This window comes from Astatotilapia calliptera, chromosome 3 (genome assembly GCF_964374335.1).
Source record: "Astatotilapia calliptera chromosome 3, fAstCal68.1, whole genome shotgun sequence".
In the NCBI taxonomy this organism is placed as follows: domain Eukaryota; kingdom Metazoa; phylum Chordata; class Actinopteri; order Cichliformes; family Cichlidae; genus Astatotilapia; species Astatotilapia calliptera.
In genome coordinates this window covers 83137810-83162095 of record NC_137424.1, presented here as the reverse complement: position 1 = coordinate 83162095, position 24286 = coordinate 83137810, and the positions used below count along the sequence as shown (strand labels likewise).

The following is a 24286-nucleotide window of genomic DNA, read 5'->3' as shown; positions in this document are numbered from 1 at the left end:
TAACATAAATGTAAATGCTGTAATTTGATTACTTTAATAAACATGTAACTTGGATGGATTGGATGCTGGCGTGACCACAGTGCACACGTCTGCTTTTGCTCACAGTGGTCCAAGGGCCGCTCAGTTTGTGTGTTTGCTCAGACATGTGAAACATTAGAGGGAACATCAGCGTTGGTCAAGTTACTTGAAAAAAGTAATCAGTAACTAATTACTGATTACTTCCCCCAAAAAGTAATCCCGTTACTTTACTGATTACTTATTTTCAAAAGTAATTAATTACTTATTTACTTTTTAAAAACACGATTTACAATCTGAAGAGGTGATAAAGCGATAGATCTTTCAGCCCAATTCTACTTTTTCTACATAATCCATCATACAAAATGTAATCAAATGGAAAAGTCTCTTTTTTCCAATCCTCCTCCAATCCTCCCCTGATTGGGGAGGGTTGGAGCCCTTCTCTATAAAGGGGAGAGGAAACAGGAAGTGGGGGTTGTTGTTTTTTTAGTAGGACACTGGTGCAGCAGGGAAGCCTCGAAGATCCAGGATGAAGTGTGCACATTTTAACGGTAAAGATTTTTAACCTGGCTTTGCTTTTAAAATAATCTGAGGATGTTGGAGGGAGTGCTGGGAGGCAGAAAAAACCACTGGACTGGAGACTCTCTGTGCCCCTGAAAAGGAAACTGGACCAGTTTTGGGGAAGTTCCAGCTCCCAGGATGTGATGTGGAGACCCAGCCTCGAACAAAGTCAGGCCTGAAAAGGTGGGTGGCAAGCCTTTTTGAGGAAGCTGCAGGATTGATACGTTTTGGCTGCTTGTTCTTCCAAGTGACCACCTTTCCCCTGTTTGTAACCAGGCTAACAACCCTGACCGCGGTGGCCTTGGATTCCTGGCCAGAGTTGTCTTCAGCCAGTAGTTTGACCCGGAGAAAGAACAAATAAATCTTGTGCACCCCATTGCAGTGCGTGTGGTGGTTCGTTACTGGTCGATATTAGAGCTACTTTCGATTGCACTATGTGTGTACTGTATCACATAACCTCTCTTCTACAAAAATATTTACATCGTATAGAACGGAAAATAAAAAAGCCTGGAATTATTTGCTCTCTACATATATGTGCATCAAATGACTACATTAAAATAATTACATTACACAATTTGATCTCCTGATCTTGATATTCCTGAGTCCACACTTGTTTATAACATGCACATTTAGTTTAAAGGATCTCATCTGTATCACAGACGTGTGTGGACGCGGAGCGTTTTAAAATCTACCTGTGCTACTGTGGATGTAGTTTAAAGCTATTCCAGCGTGCAGCAAAGCGAGTGAAATATGCAACTTCATCTTATTCTGCACATCTTTTCTGCGAGACCTGTTGCAGTATTGATGGTCTTGTTGTGAAGGGTCCTCCCACTGTGTGTGGACTGAGTGCAGATGTGGCTCAGGGGTTGTGTGGAGATGCTGGACTGGTCTAAGATGACGAAGCTTCCACTGCACATTCTGAATAACACAAATATATCATCAGATGTACACTCAAATAAAATGTTAGCATAAGAGAAAGTGTAAAGTGTCACTTGGCTTATTACATATTTAAGGAACATTTCTTATTCCACTCTGTCACACACCTGCAAATTCAGAAACCTCAGCATCGAATGTTCCCCCCAAAATTTGTCAGTTTTAAATTGTTGTGATTAGTTTTTAGTTTTCATTCTAAAACGAAAACAATTACAAATTTTGGTGCGTTTGCAAAGGTTGCATTAATGTTTTTACTTTACATCAAGACTAAATAAAGCTCTGTGGGCTTTTTATCGATACAATAAAAGGAGGAAACAAACTCTCTTCGGAGGGTATTTGAGTCTTAAACTTGAATCGTTTCTCGCAGCAGCAGGAATCAGAGTCTGAAAGCTGCCAGCTAGTTTCCAACACAATGAGGCCACTGTAACGGGAGACACTGAACAGACGGCCCTGGTGTTTCACTGGGATGCTCTCTGCACATTGCAGTGTGTTTCTTAAACTCACTTCATATCAAGCTCATTGGGTGTGTTGCAGGTTATTGTTAAATTTTCCATAGCAGGAAATAAACTGGTCCCTTAATGGTTTCAACGTGAAATATTCAAACACAAATATCTGGTCCACTGTTTGTGTGACTGAAGTTCCTCTGTGTGCATGTGGAGACATGTGATGTTAAATCAGAACATGAACAGGTTACAGGTGACATGAAGAACATTTGTCAGCCTCATCAGCTTCCTCTCTCTCAGCCCTGCAGGATTTTTAGCCTCCCATCTGCCCTCTGCATCACTTCTTCGTTGTGTGGTTTCCTGCTGATCTGAGGACAGCTTATTGTAACTGAGTTTCGGCTCTGCAGGCTCTCCTGGTTCCTCAGACTGCGACAGACGTCAGGGATTAAACACGATCATATTTAACATCAGTTCAACAGGGAATCATGGCTGAGTTCATCACACACGTCTTTAAAACACTTCTGTTGGATCCATGAAGGGCTGTGAGGTCACTAACAAACACATCTGTGGTTTCTCCACACTGACCTCACACCTCCCAGCTCCTGATTGGCCACTTCAGTCACATGTCAGAGTAAAGGCCCTGTCTCTCAGCCCTGTGTCTCCATCTAGCTGTTTATTATAAATAAAATGTGTTTATGTGGCACTTATCACAGATAAAAATCACAAAGTGCTTCACAGTAATACCACAAAAGCTTGGAATGTTCTGATCAGTGTTTTTCTGGATTTTAAGGATTTGATAACAAATAAAGGAGTTTTAACCTGGAACTTTGACTTACGTTTTAAACGCGTCAACATTATTCCCCTATTCAGCTGCTCGGCGACTCAAAGGCTTGACAGTCGCCAATATTTGTCAGCAAAAATGTGCGACGGCAATGGAGCGTCCCGCAATCAGCGCTGAATAAACGCCGATGCGAGCCCACACACCACCGCCACTACACCCGTAAAATCGGCTAGCCTGACAGATAAGGAGACGACGGTGGTATGTAAACTGTGTTTTTGTGCTGGTGTTGTTTGTTTGAACGCAGTTTGGATTCTGACCACATGAAGATGTTGTTGTGACACGCCCACCGCTACGTTTGGTTTGGTGTGTGTGTGCTGTGTGTGTTGCCTTTGTTTTGGATTTTGGCATGCTGCTTATGTTGAATGCTTAAAATGAGTGGATCACAGGCTGCATCTGTTGGTGGAAAAACTGAAAAGGATAAAAGATTAATTTCCCTCACTGAGAAAGCTCTTGCAAACAAAATCGAAACCATCCAAACAGATCGGAAAAGGCATGTAAACAAAATGAAAAGTGTTGTTATGTCTCTTAAAGAGCTAATGAAAGATGATAAAAATCATTCACAAGTTAAATCAGTTTGAGTTAACACACCTGTTTAAGGATGCCAGTGCATTGCATGAATCTCTGCTTTCTCTAATCTCATTTGATGAGATTAAAACCCTTTCTGATTCTGATTCTGATTTGATGAGAAAGAAACAAAATACATGGTTCTCAAGCATCTCTAAATACAATAAAGGGTTTATGGAGGATGTTAACATATGGCTTTCTGAAACTGATAAACGTTCGGAGAGGCCATCACCTCACAAAGCAGAGCCACAGGAAACTTCCCTGGGAGGAGAAGTGGAGGTGCGAGAGCACACTGGAAAAGAACCTCAGTCACCTCTTAATCCTCAGAATGATGTTAATGATGACGTGTTGCCATCCGACAGTGTGTCAAATCAAGGCAGTAGGTCAAGATTATAACAACCATTCAAAAGCATTTAAGATTATTGATTTAACTCAACAGTTTAAAGTGGTTATAACTGCACCTGTAATAAAGGCTAATTGGGTACCAATATGTTTAAACATCTGAATGCAATATCAATATTAATTATTAATGCAATGATGATGATGATTATTAACAATAGCAGAAAAATATTTCTCTAATCCCCACATCAGTCAGACAACTACAGCTCATTCAGAACTCTACTGCTCGAGTCCTCACTAAGACCAAAAAAGTGGACCACATCAGTCCAGCTCTGAGGTCCTTACACTGGCTGCCTGTCCGTCAGAGGATAGACTTTAAAGTTCTGATGCTGGTCTATAAAGCTCTGAATGGTTTAGGACCAAAATACATCAGTGACCTCCTGACCCAGTATGAACCTTCCAGATCCCTCAGGTCATCTGGATCCGGTCTTTTATCAGTTCCCAGAGTCAGAACCAGACACGGAGAAGCTGCATTCAGCTTTTATGCTCCTTATATCTGGAACAAACTCCCAGAAAGCCTCAGATCAGCTGAAACACTCAGTTTATTTAAATCCAGGTTGAAGACTCACCTGTTCTCAGCTGCATTTGAATAAAGCACCAAATCTGCACTGTAACAGAACTACTGATTGTATCTACTGTTCCTTTTTTTTCCATTTTAAATCATGCTTTTTATTTCTTTTTATTTTTTAATGTCTCTGTAAAGCACTTTGAATCACCTTGTTGTTGAATTGTGCTATATAGATAAACTTGCCTTGCCCTGTCTACTTTCAGTAGAAAATCGTATGTGCTGTGTTCAATGCTGTGGAAAAACGGGAAATAGAAAATCGTGATTGGTCAGAATTAGCCTGTGATAACTTAATAAAGGTGGGCTTTTACTTTAGTTTATTTAAATATTTAGTTTTGAATTTATCTGCATTGAAACTGAACATAATTTTTCTCACAGGCAGTGTTTTTTTAAGGTAGTCGTTGGAGAGGGAGGTTGGCTCTGGCCCCTCAGGCCCACCCACAAACGCCTCTCTGGGTGGTTCCTTCCCTCTTCCTGAATTTCCTGGAGTGGGAGTGGGAGTAAGTGGAGCTTGTTGTTGGTGTCTCTTTGTGAAGAAACTGTAAGTTTGCTTTGTTTCCTCCTTTAACAGTTTGTCATTAGCAACTTTACTGTTTGTTCAGCTCGTGTTTGATTTCTTCACACAACAAACTGTGTTTGTATTTCCGGTCTCTCCATTAAAGTCAGTGTGTAATGTTTTCCTGGCTAACATCAGCTGTGTGCAGCTTAGTTCCAGCGGTATTAACAGCCCTAATGCCGCATAACTGCCGTCATCAAGCAAAAAGTAATGTCTTCGTGTTCTTCTATACATTTGTATCGCTACGTAAAGTGCCATAAAACTCGGTACGCTTGAGCTGCCCGCCATTTTTTCGAAAAAAAAAAAAAAATCCCCGGCCCGCTATGAATCCCGTGATAGGATGTGCCAAGAAGTATACACTCCACCCATGCTTCAAATCCGGGTGCAAGGGGAACGCGTTTGAAGCAGCGTTAACTGTTACGTAGTTAGCTTAGCTATCAGAGCAGCTAGCAGTCAGAGTATGAACTCTGTAAGCAGTCAGCTCGGTCCTGGACATTGTTACTGACATAAAGCTGCTCTCTGCAGCCATGTTTGACCCGCTGCTTTGTAGGACTACAGTAATGGAGGATTTGGAGGCTGAACTCGATTCTGTGACACTTTTTGTAGTGAACTGATGAAAGCTGTGTCTCAGATGGATGTTAGTCCAACACATCAGACACGACCTCTGCAGCTCTCATGTGCACATGAATGATTTGTGTTTCCCCTGCAGGTAGAAAGTGTGTGTGAGCTGAGCAGCATGGATCAGTGTGAGGACAGAGAGGAGGGAGCCCCTCCCTCTAAAAGAGCCAGAGAGAGCCAGACCAAAGCTCAGAGGTGAGATGACCATCTCTAACTGTCCATGACTCTTCTCCATGTCACAGCTCAGCACTCACATCACTGCTCCATCATTATTCACAGGAACCAGCCTGGACCTCCACCCAGCTCTGGGTCCTTACAGAGTGACGTGTTGATGGATGTCATTAATATATTTGAACAAATAGTTATCTGACAAAATTACATTAAGTTCTTTATGAAAATGTATAAAATTTTATCCGTTTTTACAGTTCATATGTGAGGATATGGAGAAGTGCGAGGGCCACATTAACAACAAATTGTGATTGATCATTTTGAGATTGAAGTCAAAATGTGGAAATTACATTTTTTTAGTTTGAGACAAACTGCCATGGCTCCTATCTGGTCGTTAAGTGATGACGTGACGAATCCTACTTCCGGGTCTAAAGTAGTCTGCGTTTAATATGGCTTTTGTGTTGTTAACATGTTTAATGTTTTGTATTTTCTTCTATTTAATCTCAAAAAGCTCCTAAAACAGTCAGTGATCACTGTTGACCTCCCTCGGCTTTTATTACCACTAATCATTTATTTAAGCTCAGTTTTTAAAACCTTAGGATGTAACTACAGCCCAGCCCATGCAGCAGTATATGAACAACTAACCTCGTATTGTGGATGGATTATCTCAGTTGTTCTCCTGGCTGAAGTTTGGTCCTTTTACAGCATCCTGCCATGCGATTACATTTGTTCCTGACCACCGAGAACACTCACGTTAACTTTTATCCAGTGGAAAAAAAGTTAGCTTGTTTATATTATGCTAACATAGCTGTGTCGCTAGCGGTCACGTAGCACATCATTATATACCAGCTAGCCAAACTTCAGTAACCCTACAAACGTCACTGCTGTTTAGTTTTCTGTCTTCATTTATGTTGGAAGTGATAGCAGAGTTGTACGTTTTAATTTGTTTCCAAAACCCCGCAGTCAGGACATGCTATATTGTATTTAGATAGAAGCTAGCGAGCTAACTCCCTGCTAACTTCTAACTCTGTTAAATGTCATAAATTCCGTTTTCATGGATGCCTGGATGTTAAACTCAATTGTTACACCTGGTAGAGCAGAACGCTGATCATTTTATTAAAGATGAAAGACTTTAGACAGTTTTTCAACTCTCAGTAATGCCACAGTGATCGTTTGATATATGGACCTGCAGCGGAGTTTAGACCCAGACACGGCTAGTGACGTCAGACTGAACAACCGGATAGTCTATAAAATGATTTTGTGTAGATGAGTTGGTGAAATCATTCTTCAAACTTGCAAACTTGAAATGTATATATGTATTACTCGATGGCTGATTAATTTGTTTCACTTATCTACACATTTAGTTGTAGAGGTTATATGAGCTGTGGTAGTTGTTTGGTTTGTAACAAATGTAATCTCCACATATTGACTTTTTTTCTCAAAGTGGGCACTATTTATTTATTTTTTATTTTTTTCATCATACAGTGAAGCTTTATGATGAGGCTTTATTGAAAATTTGAGTTTTTATTTTTAGGATCCATCAGAGGCTCAACCCTGAATCTGAACTCAGCTGTGTGTCCTTAAAAAGTCACTGGTCAGCAGATCGTCCCATTAATTTTAAAGTCCAGCAGGCGTCTGCTGCAGAGAGGTGAGCTGTTAGTAACATGAACTCTTTGATATCAGTTTGGTGTCTGATTTAAATGAACTGTTTGATATTGTTTCCTGGTCTGACCTGCTTGGTCAAAGTTCAGCAATCAGAATACAAGGGCAGCTCTGTGAATTAGTCTAAATATTAGACACAGTGAAGAAAGCATTCAACTTTTATTTAATTTTCAAAGAATATAAAATTAATTCCTTTTTTGGTTAACAGCTGCTAGTCTGTCCAGCAGCTTCTAAAGACTAAAAAGTGTCTTTAATGTTTCATTTCATGCTGATCTTGCTCTTTGTCCACAGGATCCATGAAAGATTACACTCACCTGAACCTGATCTCAGTGGTATGTCCTTTAAGAGTCATCGGTCTATGGATCCACCATTAAACTTTAAAAAATGGGGGATTTCAAAGACAAAGTGAGTGAACATCGGTATAATTTATAATTAGATTAGGCACTTCCAAACATCTAGCAGATGACTTTGGTGTGTTTGTCACTTCCCGTTCCCCCCCTGTCCTCAATTTCTGAGTCATTTGAGGAGTTTCAGTATCTCCAGTATTTGTTCAACACAGCAGAAAAGGCAGATTGCACATTCTTTTATGTTAAAATTGTTATAAAGAAACAGAATTTTATTCTTCATGTTTATTGGTCTGTAACAGTAAAATAAGTAAACTGGAGTCTGCTGAACATGATCCCAACTCCGTGTCTGTGAAGAGTAATCAGTCCATGGAGCAGCCACTAGAAATGGAAAGTGCATCAGGCTTAAGACCAAGGAAACGAAGGAGGTGAGTCCTTGAACATCCATCAGACTGGAAGAAGTATATTCTCATTGAGTGGTTGTTCTCGGGTTTAAACAGATCTTCATATATATATATATATAGTGCAAAATTATGAAGAATAATTAGAAGTGTTCGTGGGATGAGTTACTTCTTCGGCTGTCAATCGATTAAGATGTTTAATTGGATACTTATGAATAGTTAACTCGTGATTAATCACAGCAACCCAAGCTTCTTCGTTTTTCTTTTTTCCTGACAAAACATGTACATGGAAACACCACTAAAGAGAAATGAAAAAAAAAAACAACAACATACAGTAGTTGGGCTTCCCCCATTCCTTTTTGTTAATCAGACAAGCATTTCGACATTTTCAGATGACAGGGCAGCTCACTTTTTCTGAACAACATGCCCAGACAGTGATACAGATGGGCCAGGTGTTACTTGTGTACCAGGTAGGCCATCTCACTGTCTTCATGTTTGGAACTGGCTCTACAATGTATCACTTATTTCTCAATATACAAGCCTCTTCTTTGTCAGATGAAGACTCAGAGGCAAGCATGAGAGATGATCTTTTCTTAGATGGTTAATATGTTGCTGGTTGTTCAGGCTGTGGATGTCTCCTTGAATGTACCCATTGAAGCTGGGTCATCCTCAGAGACCTCCAGCACTCCTGACAAATCACACAAAACTGGCAACACCACAGAGCAAGAAAAAAAAAAAAACTTTCCCCCTCCTAGACGTTATGCACTGCCACTCAAAAGTTTGTTCACACCTTCTAATTTAATGGTTTTTCCTTTATTTTCATGACTATTTACATTGTAGATTCTCAGTGAAGGCATTCAACAATGAATGAACACATACGGAATTATGTAGTAAACAAAAAGGGTGAAATAACTCAAAACATGTTTTATATTTTAGATTCTTCAAAGTAGCCACCCTTTGCTTTGATTATCGCTCTGTACACTCTTGGCATGATCTCAATGATCTTCTTGAGGTAGTCACCTGAAATGGTTTTCCAACAGTCAAGAAGGAATTCCCAGAGAGGCTGAGCACCTGAGCTTCAGCCACCACATGGCTGTAGCACAGAAGGTAGAGCAGGTCATCTACTGATCAGAAGATTTGTTTGTTCGATACCTGGCTTCCCCTATTCTGCATGGGAAAGATACTAACCCCACGTTGCTTTCCAATGCATCCATCGGATTATGAATGTGTGTGAATGGTAGTTAGAAGCACTTAACCCTTTAAAACCAGTCGGAGCGGGCACACTCCGTTTTTTGTGTAACTAATTTTAAATCACTGTAGAACTGCAACCATCATTGTATTACCTTCAGGGCCTTATAAGCCTGTACTGGTGTTTTTAAAAGTTATTTTTGACTTTATGCTTCTGTATCGTTTCTGGGATGCTTAGAACTCAAATTGCACTGCTGGAAATAGTTTATTTTGATGCACATGCTGTTTTCAGAATCAGAAAGGGTTTTATTGCCAAATGTTGAGCAGGTTTACAACATTAGGAAATTGCTGCGGTGCTTCAGTGCAAACATACTGTCATAAATTACGCTTAAATAGACATGAAAATAAGAATAAGAATTAAAAGTGCTTGTTACGGTTCGGTGTTGGCAGTGTATTGTTTTAGGCGTTTTGGCGTGACTGTTATGTGTTTCCTGTTTTACTTTGAAAGTCTGTGTTATCTTACTGTGTTCAGTTTACGTTTCCCTGTTCTCGTCAGTTCTGCGTTGCCCCAGCTGTGTTTCCCTCTTGTTGTCCATTTTCCTGATTGCTCCCCCTAGGTATTTAAACCCTGTGTTTCAGTGTGTCAAGGTCGCGATCTTCCCCCCCGTTGTAAATAGTTTGACGTTTTGTGTTTTGATGTAAATAAATATCGTATTTTGCTTTGAAGAAATAGTTGTCGATACTTTCGTTTTGGGATTATTTTTGTGGAAGCCCGTAGTAGTCTTTTTTTTATGAGTTCGCCCTCCTTAAGAGCAGTGAGCTTGGGGGCCCTTTTTTTCCCCCTTATTTCTATTTTTCCTGTGTTGCACGCCGGTTGCCTAGGCCGGGGTGTAACAGTGCTACGTAGAAAGATATATACATGAGTGCAGGTGGTGATCAGTGCCAAACATGGAATGATGCAGTGAACACAGCGTAGGGTCATGTGTTAGTGGTGGGAACAGTCATACGGTTATTGTTCATGTGTCCAACAGCAGAGGGGAAGAAACTGTTCTTATGGCGAGAGGTTCTGGTGCGAATGGACCGGAGCCTCCTGCCTGAGGGGAGCAGGTCAAACAGACTGTGTCCAGGGTGAGAAGGGTCAGCTGAGATCCGAGCTGCACGCCGCAGTGTCCTGGAGGTGTACAGGTCCTGCAGAGATGGGAGTCTGCAGCCAATCACCTTCTCAGCAGAGCGCACAACACGCTGCAGTCTCTGTTTGTCCCTGATAGTGGCTCCAGCGTACCACACGGTGATGGAGGAGGTGAGGATGGACTCGATGATTGCAGTGTAGAATTGCATCATCGTCCGTGTTGGCAGGTTGAATTTCTTCAGCTGCCTCAGGAAGTACATCCTCTGCTGGGCTTTCTTAATGACGGAGGTGATGGTGGGCTCCCACTTCAGGTCCTGGGCGATGGTGGTACCCAGGAAGCGGAATGAGTCCACAGAGGTGATGGGGGTGTCAGTCAGGATGATGGGGGGGAGTGCGGCTGTGTGCTTCCTGAAGTCCACAATAATCTCCACTGTCTTCTGGGCATTCAGCACCAGGTTGTTGTGGCTGCACCAGGACACCAGACGTTCAACCTCCCTCCTGTAGGCAGACTCATCCCCGTCCGAGATGAGTCCAATAACGGTGGTGTCATCTGCAAACTTGATTAGCTTGACAGACTGGTGGGTGGAGGTGCAGCAGTTGGTGTACAGGGAGAAGAGCAGAGGAGAAAGAACACAGGAGGAGGCAACGTCTCTGTTCATGCTTCTCATCAGGGCCAGCTCGTCCATCTTTTTTGCAAATTTGCATTATAATTATTTTCGGTTTTCCTGCAGTATATAAAAATTGGTGTATTTCAAAAATAAAACTATGAAGACACAAAATAAATTTCCTGTGGTGGGAAACTATTTTGTGCAACTTTTTTGTATTTACTGTTTTGAGGGATAAGCCTCTTAAATTACTCTAACTAGAAATATATCTAAAGAACGAAAAAAAAACCCCAAAAACTATTTTAAATTTTTTGTAGTTTATTGCACTTTTTTGCAGTTTATGTAGTTACTATGGATTCAATGCATACATATATTAAAATTTGGGCTATAACAGTTTTATTGATGTATTGCAACTTGAATTGCTTCCACAAATGGCACTACAGCATGTAAAAATATAAAGGGTAAGCTCTGGCAGACTTGGTTCTATGGTAGGCCTTAAAGGGTTAAAGCATAGAAGACAGTGCTTGTGTGAATGTGGCATGTGGTATAGAGTGCTTTGAGTACTCCAGGAGAAGTAGAAAAGCGCTTTATAAGAATCAGTCCATTCAGTCAATTTTGCTTTTGCTGTGTGGACCATCTCATCCCAAACCATCTTCATTGGGTTTTAGGTCAGGTGTCTGTGGAGTTCATGTCATCTGGCACAGCACTCCATCATTCTCTTGTCATTGTCCTGTTAAAAAATAAATGATGGTCTAACTAAACGTAAACTGGATTAGATGGCATGTTGCTGCAGGATGCTGTGGTAGCCACGCTGGTTCAGTGTGCCTTAAATCTTGAATAAATCCCTAACATTGTCACCAGCAAAGCATCCCCACACCATCACACGTTCTTCTTCATGCTTCACAGTGGGAACCATGCATGTAGAGAACATCCGTTCACCTTTTCTGCATGTTTCTGTAGTGCAGTCACATGATCTAGATCTTCTGAGATCTATTAGACTAGATCTAGTACTTCACATAGTCGTCGTTGTGTGTTTGTATACAGTGGGGCAAAAAAGTATTTAGTCAGCCACCGATTGTGCAAGTTCCCCCACTTAAAATGATGACAGAGGTCAGTAATTTGCACCAGAGGTACACTTCAACTGTGAGAGACAGAATGTGAAAAAAAAATCCATGAATTCACATGGTAGGATTTGTAAAGAATTTATTCGTAAATTAGGGTGGAAAATAAGTATTTGGTCACCTCAAACATGGAAACTCTCTGGCTCTCACAGACCTGTAACGTCTTCTGTAAGACGCTTTTCTGTCCCCCACTCGTTACCTGTATGAATGGCACCTGTTTGAACTCATCATCTGTATAAAAGACACCTGTCCACAGCCTCAAACAGTCAGACTCCAAACTCCGCCATGGCCAAGACCAAAGAGCTTTCGAAGGACACCAGGAAAAGTATTGTAGACCTGCACCAGACTGGGAAGAGTGAATCTACAATAGGCAAGCAGCTTGATGTGAAAAAAATCAACTGTGGGAGCAATCATCAGAAAATGGAAGACATACAAGACCACTGATAATCTCCCTCAATCTGGGGCTCCACGCAAGATCTCATCCCGTGGGGTCAAAATGATCATGAGAACGGTGAGCAAAGATCCCAGAACCACACGGGGGGACCTGGTGAATGACCTGCAGAGAGCTGGGACCAAAGTAACAAAGGTCACCATCAGTAACACACTACAATGGCAGGGAATCAAATCCCGCAGTGCCAGACGTGTTCCGCTGCTGAAGCCAGTGCATGTCCAGGCCCGTCTGAAGTTTGCCAGAGAGCACATGGATGATACAGCAGAGGATTGGGAGAATGTCATGTGGTCAGATGAAACCAAAGTAGAACTTTTTGGTATAAACTCAACTCGTCGTGTTTGGAGGAAGAAGAATACTGAGTTGCATCCCAAGAACACCATACCTACTGTGAAGCATGGGGGTGGAAACATCATGCTATGGGGCTGTTTTTCTGCCAAGGGGACAGGACGACTGATCCGTGTTAAGGACAGAATGAATGGGGCCATGTATCGTGAGATTTTGAGCCAAAACCTCCTTCCATCAGTGAGAACTTTGAAGATGAAACGAGGCTAGGTCTTCCAACATGACAATGATCCAAAACACACCGCCCGGGCAACAAAGGAGTGGCTCCGTAAGAAGCATTTGAAAGTCCTGGAGTGGCCTAGCCAGTCTCCAGACCTCAACCCCATAGAAAATCTGTGGCGGGAGTTGAAAGTCCGTGTTGCTTGGCGACAGCCCCAAAACATCACTGCTCTCGAGAAGATCTGCATGGAGGAATGGGCCAAAATACCAGCTACTGTGTGTGCAAACCTGGTAAAGACCTATAGTAAACGTTTGACCTCTGTTATTGCCAACAAAGGTTATGTTACAAGGAATTGAGTTGTATTTTTGTTATTGACCAAATACTTATTTTCCACCCTGATTTACGAATAAATTCTTTACAAATCCTACCATGTGGATTCATGGATTTTTTTTTTTTTTTCACATTCTGTCTCTCACAGTTGAAGTGTACCTCTGGTGCAAATTACTGACCTCTGTCATCATTTTAGGTGGGGGAACTTGCACAATCTGTGGCTGACTAAATACTTTTTTGCCCCACTGTATGTATGTAGCTTTGTCCAGCCACTGGTAGGATTTCTGGATGTCAGCCACCTCCTCTATCTGCCGGTGGTACATTCCGTGCAGGGGCCTGTCCTTCCAATTCAATTTTATTTATATAGCGCCAAATCACAACAAAAGTCGCCTCAAGGCGCTTCATAGATACAGAGGAAAAACCCAACAATCATATGACCCCCTATGAGCAAGCACTTTGGCGACAGTGGGAAGGAAAAACTCCCTTTTAATAGGAAGAAACCTCCGGCAGAACCAGACTCAGGGAGGGGCGGGGCCATCTGCTGTGACCGGTTGGGGTGAGAGAAGGAAGACAGGATAAAGACATGCTGTGGAAGAGAGACAGAGGTTAATAACAGATATGATTCAAAGCAGAGAGGTCTATTAATACATAGTGAGTGAGAAAGGTGACTGGAAAGGAAAAACTCAATGCATCATGGGAATCCCCCGGCAGCCTACATCTATTGCAGCATAACTAAGGGAGGATTCAGGGTCACCTGGTCCAGCCCTAACTATATGCTTTAGCAAAAAGGAAAGTTTGAAGCCTAATCTTGAAAGTAGAGATAGTGTCTGTCTCCCGAATCCAAACTGGAAGCTAGTTCCACAGAAGAGGGGCCTGAAAACTGAAGGCTCTGCCTCCCATTCTACTTTTAAATACTCTAGGAACAACAAGTAGGCCTGCAGAGCGAGAGCGAAGTGCTCTAATAGGGTGATATGGTACTACAAGGTCATTAAGATAAGATGGGGCCTGATTATTTAAGACCTTGTATGTGAGGAGCAGGATTTTGAATTCAATTCTGGATTTAACAGGAAGCCAATGAAGGGAAGCCAAAACAGGAGAAATATGCTCTCTCTTTCTAGTCCCTGTCAGGACTCTTGCTGCAGCATTTTGGATTAGCTGAAGGCTTTTCAGCGAGTTTTTTGAACATCCTGATAATAATGAATTACAGTCGTCCAGCCTGGAAGTAATAAATCCATGAACTAGTTTTTCAGCGTCACTCTGAGTTTAGGATATTTCTAATTTTAGAGATGTTGCGCAAATGGAAGAAAGCAGTCTTACATATTTGTTTAATATGAGCGTTGAAGGACATGTCCTGGTCAAACATGACTCCAAGGTTCCTCACAGCGTTACTGGAGGCCAAGGTAATGCCATCCAGAGTAAGAATCTGGTTAGATACCATATTTCTAAGATTTTCAGGGCCGAGTACAATAACCTCAGTTTGATCTGAATTAAGAAGCAGAAAGTTAGCGGCCATCCAGGTCTTTATGTCTTTAAGACATTCCTGCAGTTTAACTAATTGGTGTGTGTTATCTGGCTTCATGGACAGATAGAGCTGGGTGTCATCTGCATAGCAGTGAAAATGTATGCTATGTCTTCTAATGATACTGCCTAAGGGAAGCATGTATAATGTAAACAGAATTGGTCCTAGCACTGAACCCTGTGGAACTCCATAATTAACCTCAGTGTGTGAAGAGGACTCTCCATTTACATGCACAAATTGGAGTCTATTAGATAGACATGATACAAACCACTGCAGTGCAGTACCTGTAATACCTACAGCATGTTCTAATCGCTCTAATAGGATATTATGGTCGACAGTATCGAACGCTGCACTAAGGTCTAGCACAGGGATGGCCAACCCGCGGCTCTCGAGCCGCATGCGGCTCTTTGCCTGGTTTCATGCGGCTCTTACGTTCATATCAAAGTTTGCGTTTGTGTTTTTTTTTTTTTTTTTATGTTGTTGTTTTAAAATGTGCGCGTTCGCTTCGCTTGAGTTCAATACGGTATTTTCATCAAATGCGCATGTGTGTGAGATGAAAATACCACAAAGTTTCCCAGTAGGAGCAAGTTCGCCCTTAAAATGGCAGGAAAAAAATGCACAGCAAAAAGAAAATATGAAGATGAACACAGGACATTTTTAACAGAGTAGGAGAGTTTATATTTTTTTTGTTGAACGCAATGGTAAGCCATTCTGCCTTATATGTCAGACGTCATTAGCGCATCTCAAAGCTTCAAATCTTCAGCGCCACTTCAGCTCACTCCATGCTAACATCGACCAGGAATTTCCAAAGGGACTGAACTTCGCAAGCACGAGTTGGCCACTTTGAAAAGTCAGGCAGAAAAGCAGATACAGTTTTTCCAAAAATTTACGAAGCGGTCAGAGACCACAACGCTCGCATCCTATCAGCTGGCTTGGAACATTGCACGGGCTAAAAAGCCATACAATGAAGGGGAGTTCGTTAAAAAATGCCTCAGTGACGTTGTTGAAATCTTGTCTCCTGAAAACGACAAATTAAAACGCATGGTATCAGACGTCCAACTGTCCCGCCACACTGTTGAACACAGAATATCAGACATTAACACGGCTATTGAATCACAGTTGCACTCTGACCTTCAAGCATGTGAGTATTTTAGTGTCGCATTGGATGAGAGTTGTGATATACAAGACAAGCCTCAGTTGGCAATATTTGCACGGTCTGTGTCAAACGATTGTGTGATCAAAGAAGAACTCCTGGATATTGTGCCATTAAAAGACAGAACCCGTGGCATAGATGTGAAAGAAACCATGATGGCTGCATTTGAAAAAGCAAATCTGCCCATAACGAAATTAACTGCAATAGCCACTGATGGAGCACCAGCCATGATGGGATCTGTGAACGGGCTTGTGGGGCTGTGCAAAGCTGACCGAACTATTCCTGACTTTTGGAATTTCCACTGCATCATCCACATGGAGCAACTCGTGTCTAAATCATTGAATTTAGATAACGTCATGAAGCCTGTGATGGAAATCGTCAACTATATCCGCACACATGTGCTTAACCACAGGCAATTCAAGAATCTCATCGCTGAGCTGGACCAAGGGCTTCCAGGTGACCTGCCGCTGCACTGCACTGTGAGGTGGCTGTCAAAAGGCCAGGTACTCTCTCGCTTCTTTGAGCTTTTGGATGCCCTTAAACTGTTTATGGAAAAGAAGGACAAGGACTATCCCGAGCTCTCGGACCTCAAGTGGATTATGGATCTGGCCTTTTTGGTCGACATGCTGTGTCACTTGGACAGACTGAACCTGACCCTGCAGGGTAAGTTAAAAATGCTGCCTGAGCTGGTGCAAAGTGTGTTTGCGTTTGTCAACAAACTGAAGCTGTTCAAGACACACATTCAAAAGGGAGATTTAACGCATTTTCCCACTCTGCTGAAAGCCAGCGGGCAAGTCGCCAGCGCTGCCCTGAGTAAGCAAAGAGCCAGATATGCAACGCTGATTGAAAACTTGCACGAAAGCTTCGTGACCCGGTTCCATGATCTACAATTGAAAAGGCCACAGATTACGTTCCTCGTCGACCCATTTAATGCAGAGACCGGCTGTTTGAAAGTCCCGCTAGTCACAGATGAAGCTGCGGCTGAGTTGGAGATGATCGATCTTTGTGAGGAGGACCAATTGAAACCTGCTTTAAGGGAAGGGACCATTGAGTTCTGGAAAAGTGTGCCAATGGAAAAATACCCCAATGTCAAACGGGCTGCGCTTAAGATACTGTCAATGTTTGGGTCAACATACGTCTGCGAGTCTGTGTTTTCTACCCTAAAACATGTCAAATCAAAGCATCGATCTGTTCTGACTGACACACATGTGAAAGAATTGCTTCGAGTGGCAACAACGGAATACAAGCCAGATTTAAAGAGGATTGTTCAAGGCAAGGAATGCCAGAAGTCCCACTAAACAACATGCATTGTAAAAGTAAATGCTATTGTAGATTATTATATTTTTGTTTGTGGACTTGGTTGAACTGAGAGTTTGTGTGTGAGACAGTGCACACAATGTTCATTGTTGAAAATGACTGGCCTGTGGTTTTAGTACTGTGTGACATTTACAATAAATCTGGCTGAGCAGAGGTGTGTGTGTGTGTGTGTGTGTGTGTGTGTGTGTGTGTGTGTGTGTGTGTGTGTGTGTGTGTGTGTGTGTGTGTGTGTGTGTGTGTGTGTGTGTGTGTGTGAGAGAGCCTGACTGAAACTCTTCAAATAAACCATTGCTCTGCAGATGATCTGTTAGCTGTTTGACAACTACTCTTTCAAGGATGTTTGATATGAAAGGAAGGTTGGAGATTGGCCTATAATTAGCTAAGACTGCTGGGTCTAGAGATGCTTTTTGAGTAAAGGTTTAACTACAGCCAGCTTGAAGGCCTGTGGTACACAGCCGATCATTAGAGATAGGTTGATCATATTTAAGATCGAAGAATTAATTAATGGCAGGACCTCTTTGAGCAGTTTTGTAGGAATGGGGTCTAAAAGACACGTTGATGGTTTGGAGGAAGTAATTATTGAAGTTAACTCAGACTCTTTTTCTCCAATTGATCTTTCTGAGTTAACTTCAATGGTACTAAGAGTAGCTGTAGATAATATTACATCTGTGGGATGATTATTGGTAATTTTTTCTCTAATGATAAAAATTTTATTTGTGAAGAAGTTCATGAAGTCATTACTAGTTAACGTTAAAGGGATGGTTGGCTCGAAAGAGCTCTGACTTTTTGTCAGCCTGGCTACAGTGCTGAAGAGAAACCTGGGGTTGTTCTTATTTTCTTCAATCAGTGATGAATAGTAAGATGTTCTGGCTTTGCGGAGGGCTTTCTTATAAAGCAGCAAACTATTTCTCCAAGCTAAATGATGATCCTCTACATTTGTGACACGCCATTTCCTCTCCAGATTACGAGTCATCTGCTTTAGGCTACGTGTTTGAGAATTATACCACGGAGTCAGGTACTTCTGATTTGAGGCCTTAGTTTTCACAGGAGCTACAGTATCCAGAGTCGTACGTAGTGAGGAGGTGAAATTATTAATAAGATAATCGACCTCTGTTGGGGTAGCGTTCAGATAGCTGCTCTGCTCTGTGTTGGTACAGGGCATTGGAGATGATACCAGTGGGTGGATTATATTCTTAAACTTAGTTACAGCACTTTCAGAAAGACATCTACTTTGATAAAGTCTACTCTCCACCGCTGTGTAATCAATTATTGTAAATGTAAATGTTATCAGGAAATGATCAGACAGGAGAGGGTTTTCAGGAAACACTGTTAAATGTTCAGGTTCGATGCCATATGTTAAAACAAGATCTAGAGTGTGATTAAAGTGGTGGGTGGGTTCTTTTACATTTTGAGAGAAACCAATTGAGTCTAATAACAGATTAAATGCCATGTTGAGGCTGTCATTTTTAGCATCTACATGGATGTTAAAATCACCCACAATAATTATTTTATCTGAGCTCAGAACTAAATTAGATATAAAGTCTGAGAAATCAGACAGAAACTCTGTGTAAGGCCCAGGTGGACGATAGATGATAACAAGTAAGACTGGTTTCTGAGTTTCACAGCTGGGGTGGACAATGTTAAGCATCAGGCTTTCAAATGAATTAAAAGTCTGTCTTGGTCTTTCATTAATTAATAGGCTGGTGTGAAAAATTGCTGCCACACCGCCCCCTCGGCCTGTGCTTCGAGGTTTCTGGTAGTTAGAATGACTCGGGGGTGTTGATTCATTTAAACTAACATAATCATCCTGCTGCAACCAGGTTTCTGTAAGGCAGAGTAAATCGATTTGTTGATCAATTATTAAGTCATGTACTAACAGAGACTTGGAGGAGAGAGACCTAATATTTAATAATCCACATTTCACTGTTTTACTCTTTGGTTCAGATGTGGATACTGTATTGTTCTTTCTTTGTAATTGTTTATGTTTAAGTTGTTTGTTGCTGGTTTTTAGTTTGTTTTTTGTCTGTTTGGGAGCTGACACAGTCTCTATGGAGATGGGTTTTTGGGGGGGTAGCAGGAGGAGAGAAGCTGCAGAGAGGCGTGTAAGACTGCAACTCTGCTTCCTGGTCCCAACTCTGGATAGTCATATTATGGGGGGTTTAATTAATTTGTCCATATTTCTAGAAATGAGAGCTGCTCCATCCAAAGTGGGATGGATGCCGTCTCTCCTAACAAGACCAGGTTTCCTCCAGAAGGTTTGCCAATTATCTATGAAGCCCACATCGTTTCTGGGACACCACTCAGACAGCCAGCAATTTAAGGAGAACATGCGGCTAAACATGTCACTCCTGGTCTGATTGGGGAGGGGACCAGAGAAAACTACAGAGTCCGACATTGTTTTGGCAAAGTTGCACACGATTCAATATTGATTTTAGTGACCTCCGATTGGCGTAACCGGGTGTCATTACTGCCGACGTGAATTATGATTTTACTGAATTTACGTTTACCCTTAGCCAGCAGTTTTAAATTTCCTTCAATGTCGCCTGCTCTGGCCCCTGGAAGACAATTGACTATGGTTGCCGGTTCCATGATGGTTCCTCGTCTCCCTCCTCTTTCTTGGGTTTCTGCTGCCTGAGGTATTCACTGAGCACTCGGTCAGTTGGGGCCATCTTCCCATTGTATTCTTGGATGTTCGTCGTCTCATTCTGGACTGTGGTGCTGACAGTCACCAGTCCCCGGCCCCCTTCCTTCCGCTTAGCGTACAGCCTCAGGGTGCTGGACTTGGGGTGAAACCCTCCATGCATGGTAAGGAGCTTTCTTGTCTTTATGTCAGTGGCTTCTATCTCCTCCTTTGGCCAACTTATTATACCAGCTTAGTAGGGCGTAGGTGTTGATAGCCCGGATCTTGTTCTTACTGTTCAGCTGACTCCTCAGGACTTGCCTGACCCTCTGCAGGTACTTGGTGGTTGCAGCTTTCCTAGCTGCCTCTTCATGGTTCCCATTCGCCTGCGGGATCCCCAGGTACTTGTAACTGTTCTCTATATCTGCAATGTTGCTTTCTGGTAGTTCAATCCCCTCAGTTCTGACTACCTTCACTCTCTTTGTTATCATCCGACTACACTTCTCCAGCACAAATGACATCCCAATGTCATTGCTGTATATCCTGGTAGTGTGGATCAGTGAATCGATGTCTCGTTCACTCTTGGCATACAGCTTGATGTCATCCATGTACAGGAGGTGGCTGACAACTGCTCTGTTCCGTAGTCGGTATCCGTATCCGTAGCCAGTCTTGTTAATGATCTCACTTAGGGGGTTCAGGCCTATGCAGAACAGCAGTTAGGACAGAGCATCTCCTTGGTAGTAGAGCAGGGCGAGATGGCCAAAAATATTTATCGCGATATATATTTGAGAATTTGCGATAACGATATAACCGACGATATAATTGATGCGAGACAAAATACAACTCCACAACATTACTAGCGCAAAAAGACAACCTTCCATTTATTTTCACTTAAACAAGAAGCTGGTTTTTATGTACATTAAAGCTTTATAAAAATGTAACAGTGCAAATGCAAATTCCTTGCTGAAAGTTTAACCAAAAGGCATTTCCAGTAGAAATGGGCTGACATATCCTGAGCATAACCATGTATAATATCCACTGAAGTTAAAGAGGAGCTTTGCAACATTAAACTGCAGTGTGCAATATATATTTTTCGGACCATAAGATGCACGGGATTATAAGGCACATTAAGCGAAACAAAGCAGTCAGATGAATCAAACTTTATTAAACTCATTCTTCTTGCTTCCTCCACTTCTGTACCATTGATTCATTAATGTTGAATTCTCTGGCAGCTGCTCTATTCCCATGTTGTTGCAGTATATTAATGACTAACCTCGTATTGTGGATGGATTATCTCAGTTGTTCTCCTGACTGAAGTTTGGTCCATTTACAGCATCCTGCCATGCGATTGCATTTGTCTCTTAACTATCAGGAACTTTTAACGTTAACTTTTATAAGTGGAAAAGTGTTAGTGTTCGTCCTCCAGCTTCACTGTTTATGTTATGCTAACATAGCTGTGTCGCTAGCGATCACGTAGCACATCATTATATACCAGCTAGCCCAACTTCAGTAACCCTACAAACGTCACTGCTGTTTAGTTTCCTGTCTTCATTTATGTTGGAAGTGATAGCAGAGCTGTACGTTTGATTTTTTTCAGAAATCTCTCAGTCAGAACATGCAATATCATGCTTAGGTAACTAGCGAAACTAGCGAGCTAACTTCCGCTAGCTTCCTGCTAACTTCTAACTCCGTTAAATGTAATACATTTTGTTTTCATGGATGCCTGGAAGTTAAACTTTATAGTTTCACCTGGTTAAGCAGCAATGCTGATCCTTTTATTAAAGATGAAAGAATTGAGACAGTTTTTAACTCTTAGTGATGCTGCAGTGTTGTTTGACCTGAAAGGACGGAGTTTAGGACCCAGATTACTCCCAGATTTAAGAGCATCTTAGTCCGACAAATACGACAATAACAACGGCCGCTTGCATGTTCTGCAAAAAAATGTGCTTTGTCGTGTATCTGACGGACAAACACCAAACCAGTTCCACATCACTGAAGTTGCACCATTTTTACAAACCAATTCTGGTTCATCTGTTTCACTCAACAATCGGCCATGTGCGTATGAAAACAAAGGCACTGCGCATGCACGTTTTACTCATATTCTATCGCGATATTTCATTTTCCTATCGTTGCCTAACATTATACCGGTATTACCGTGAACGGTATAATATGGCCCAGCCCTACTTGGTAGATCCCGCACTTGATGGTGACTTGTGCTAGTTGATGCTAGCGTCCTTCCTCTCTCTCACCGCTACGGTTCAAAAACATCAACTTCTGAGTTTTCGAGAGGTCTCAAATTACGAGCCACCACTTCTGGACGTTTTCCCACACACGCTCTCAAAGTTTAGTATCCACAGAGAGCTGCCATTTTCAGAAGATATGTTAAGTTTGCCAACGTTTCTGCTCAGAGAACCTGTTGCTGTGTCACTTCCGGTGAGGTCTCAACCTCAAATGTTTGAAGTTGAGGTAACCAAAATTTCAATGGTGACTTGTGCTATGGGCTTGGAGTTGGCCTCTAGTGTTGTACGCCACATCCCCATTGAGTTCCTGATGAAGGCTCTTAGGGTCCTGTTGATCTTGTACAATTCTAGGAATTCCAGTATCCAGCTGTGGGAGACTGAGTAATAGGCCTTCTTGTAATCAATCCAGGCAGTGCACCGGTTGGTCAGCCTGGTCTTGCAGTCTCGGCTGATTGTTCTTTTTACCAGTAGCTGGTGTTTTGCGCCTCTGGTATTCTTGCCAATCCCTTTCTGTGCCCCACTCATGTATTGACCCATGTGCCTGTTCATCTTAGCTGATATGATGCCTGACAGGAGCTTCCATGTAGTACTGAGGCAGGTTATTGGTCGGTAGTTGGATAGGATTGGTCCCTCCTTGGAGTCCTTGAGGATCAGGACCGTCCGACCTTCAGTTAGCCATTCCGGGTGTTTCTCTTAAACTAGCAGCTGGTTCACTTGTGCGTCCAGACGCTCATGGAGTGCAGTCAGCTTCTTCAGCCAGTAGGCGGGCGTGAACCACGTCGGGGCCTGGTGCTGTCCAACTCTTCATACTAGAGACCCTTGCTTGGATGTCTGCGACCATGATGGTTACTGGACCCTGTTCAGGGAGGTTGCTATGGTCTGTCCTCAGATCCACTAGCCACTGAGCATTGCCGTTATAGGTTGCGTCCTTCTCTCATATGGTCTTCGAGTATTGCTCCATCTCCAGCCTTGGTGGTGCTGTTCTCTTATTGTTCCCTTGCCAATGAGAGTACACCATTGCTGGTTCTGTGGAGAACAGCTGGTTTATTCTCCTGCCTTCTATCTCTCTGGTGTACCTCCTCAAGTAGCTGGCCAAGGCTGTGTGTCTTTGCTTGACAGTTTCCAAGGCCTCAGGTATGGACAGCTTGCTGTATTTCTTATGCACCCTCTTTGTCGCACCTTTCTGCAACTCTGTTAGTTGGCTAACCTCCCTCCGTGCTAATTTGATCTTGCCCTCTAGCCTCCTTCTCCATGGAGGGTACTGGTCCTTGTGGCTGTTCAACTTATAGCCAAGCATCTCACTGATCACTGCTGCCGTATTGTAGATCAGCTTATTAGTCTCGGTAAGCGTGGCTGTAGGGTACTTCACATAATCTTGGTAACCGGCTTTGGGGGATCCAGGTTTCAAGCTTGGCCATGATCCCATCTTTCAGGTCAGTTCCTGTTGCACTCAACAATCCTCCCATCGCACTTCGGGCTTTGTACCCAATCTCGGGTGGGGGTGATGATATCTCCCCTCTGACCGAGGCGGCGGTGTGGCAGCAATTTTTCACACCAGCCTATTAATTAACGAAAGACCAAAACAGAGTTTTAATTCATTTGAAAGCCTGATGCTTAGCCTTGTCCATCCCAGCTGTAAAACTCAGATGATAATAGGTAAGACTGGTTTCTATCGTCCACCTGGGCCTTACACAGAGTTACTCTCTGATTTTTGCAGACTTTTTTTAAATCTGATTTAGTGCTCAGATAAAATAATTATTGTGGGTGATTTTAACATTCATGTAAATGCTAAAAATGGCAGCCTCAACATGGCATTTAATCTGTTAGTAGTACTGGTGCAACGGATCAAAAACTCACGGTTCGGATCACGGTTTTATGTCATGGATCGGATCAATTTTCGGATCAGCGAAAAAAGACAAAAATTTAACATTTATTTATTTACTTATTGAAGTATTTTTTTTGCCTGTTAAAAACATTCAACTCGGGACTCATTCCACGCAATTATATAAAAACAAATTAAGGTGCAATATAGGGCAGTACA

At 42.3% G+C, this 24286-nt stretch overlaps 1 protein-coding gene and 1 long non-coding RNA gene across 2 annotated transcripts in view; both read left to right on the top strand.

The window, feature by feature from the left end:
- Nucleotides 1-381: 381 nt before the first annotated feature.
- On the top strand, nucleotides 382-952 carry LOC145426023 (uncharacterized). Its single transcript, XR_013906789.1, has 2 exons — nucleotides 382-759; nucleotides 853-952. It is a non-coding gene; the product is annotated as an uncharacterized LOC145426023 (long non-coding RNA).
- Nucleotides 953-3864: 2912 nt separating this feature from the next.
- Nucleotides 3865-24286, top strand: part of LOC113018312 (NACHT, LRR and PYD domains-containing protein 3-like) — a 49121-nt gene continuing 28699 nt past the window's right edge. The window contains exons 1-5 of the mRNA XM_026161369.2: nucleotides 3865-4862; nucleotides 5587-5690; nucleotides 7198-7311; nucleotides 7617-7730; nucleotides 7972-8097. Coding sequence (XP_026017154.2) covers nucleotides 5614-5690; nucleotides 7198-7311; nucleotides 7617-7730; nucleotides 7972-8097 — 431 coding nt within the window. The 5' untranslated portion in view covers nucleotides 3865-4862; nucleotides 5587-5613. The remainder of the gene's footprint in view (nucleotides 4863-5586; nucleotides 5691-7197; nucleotides 7312-7616; nucleotides 7731-7971; nucleotides 8098-24286) is intronic.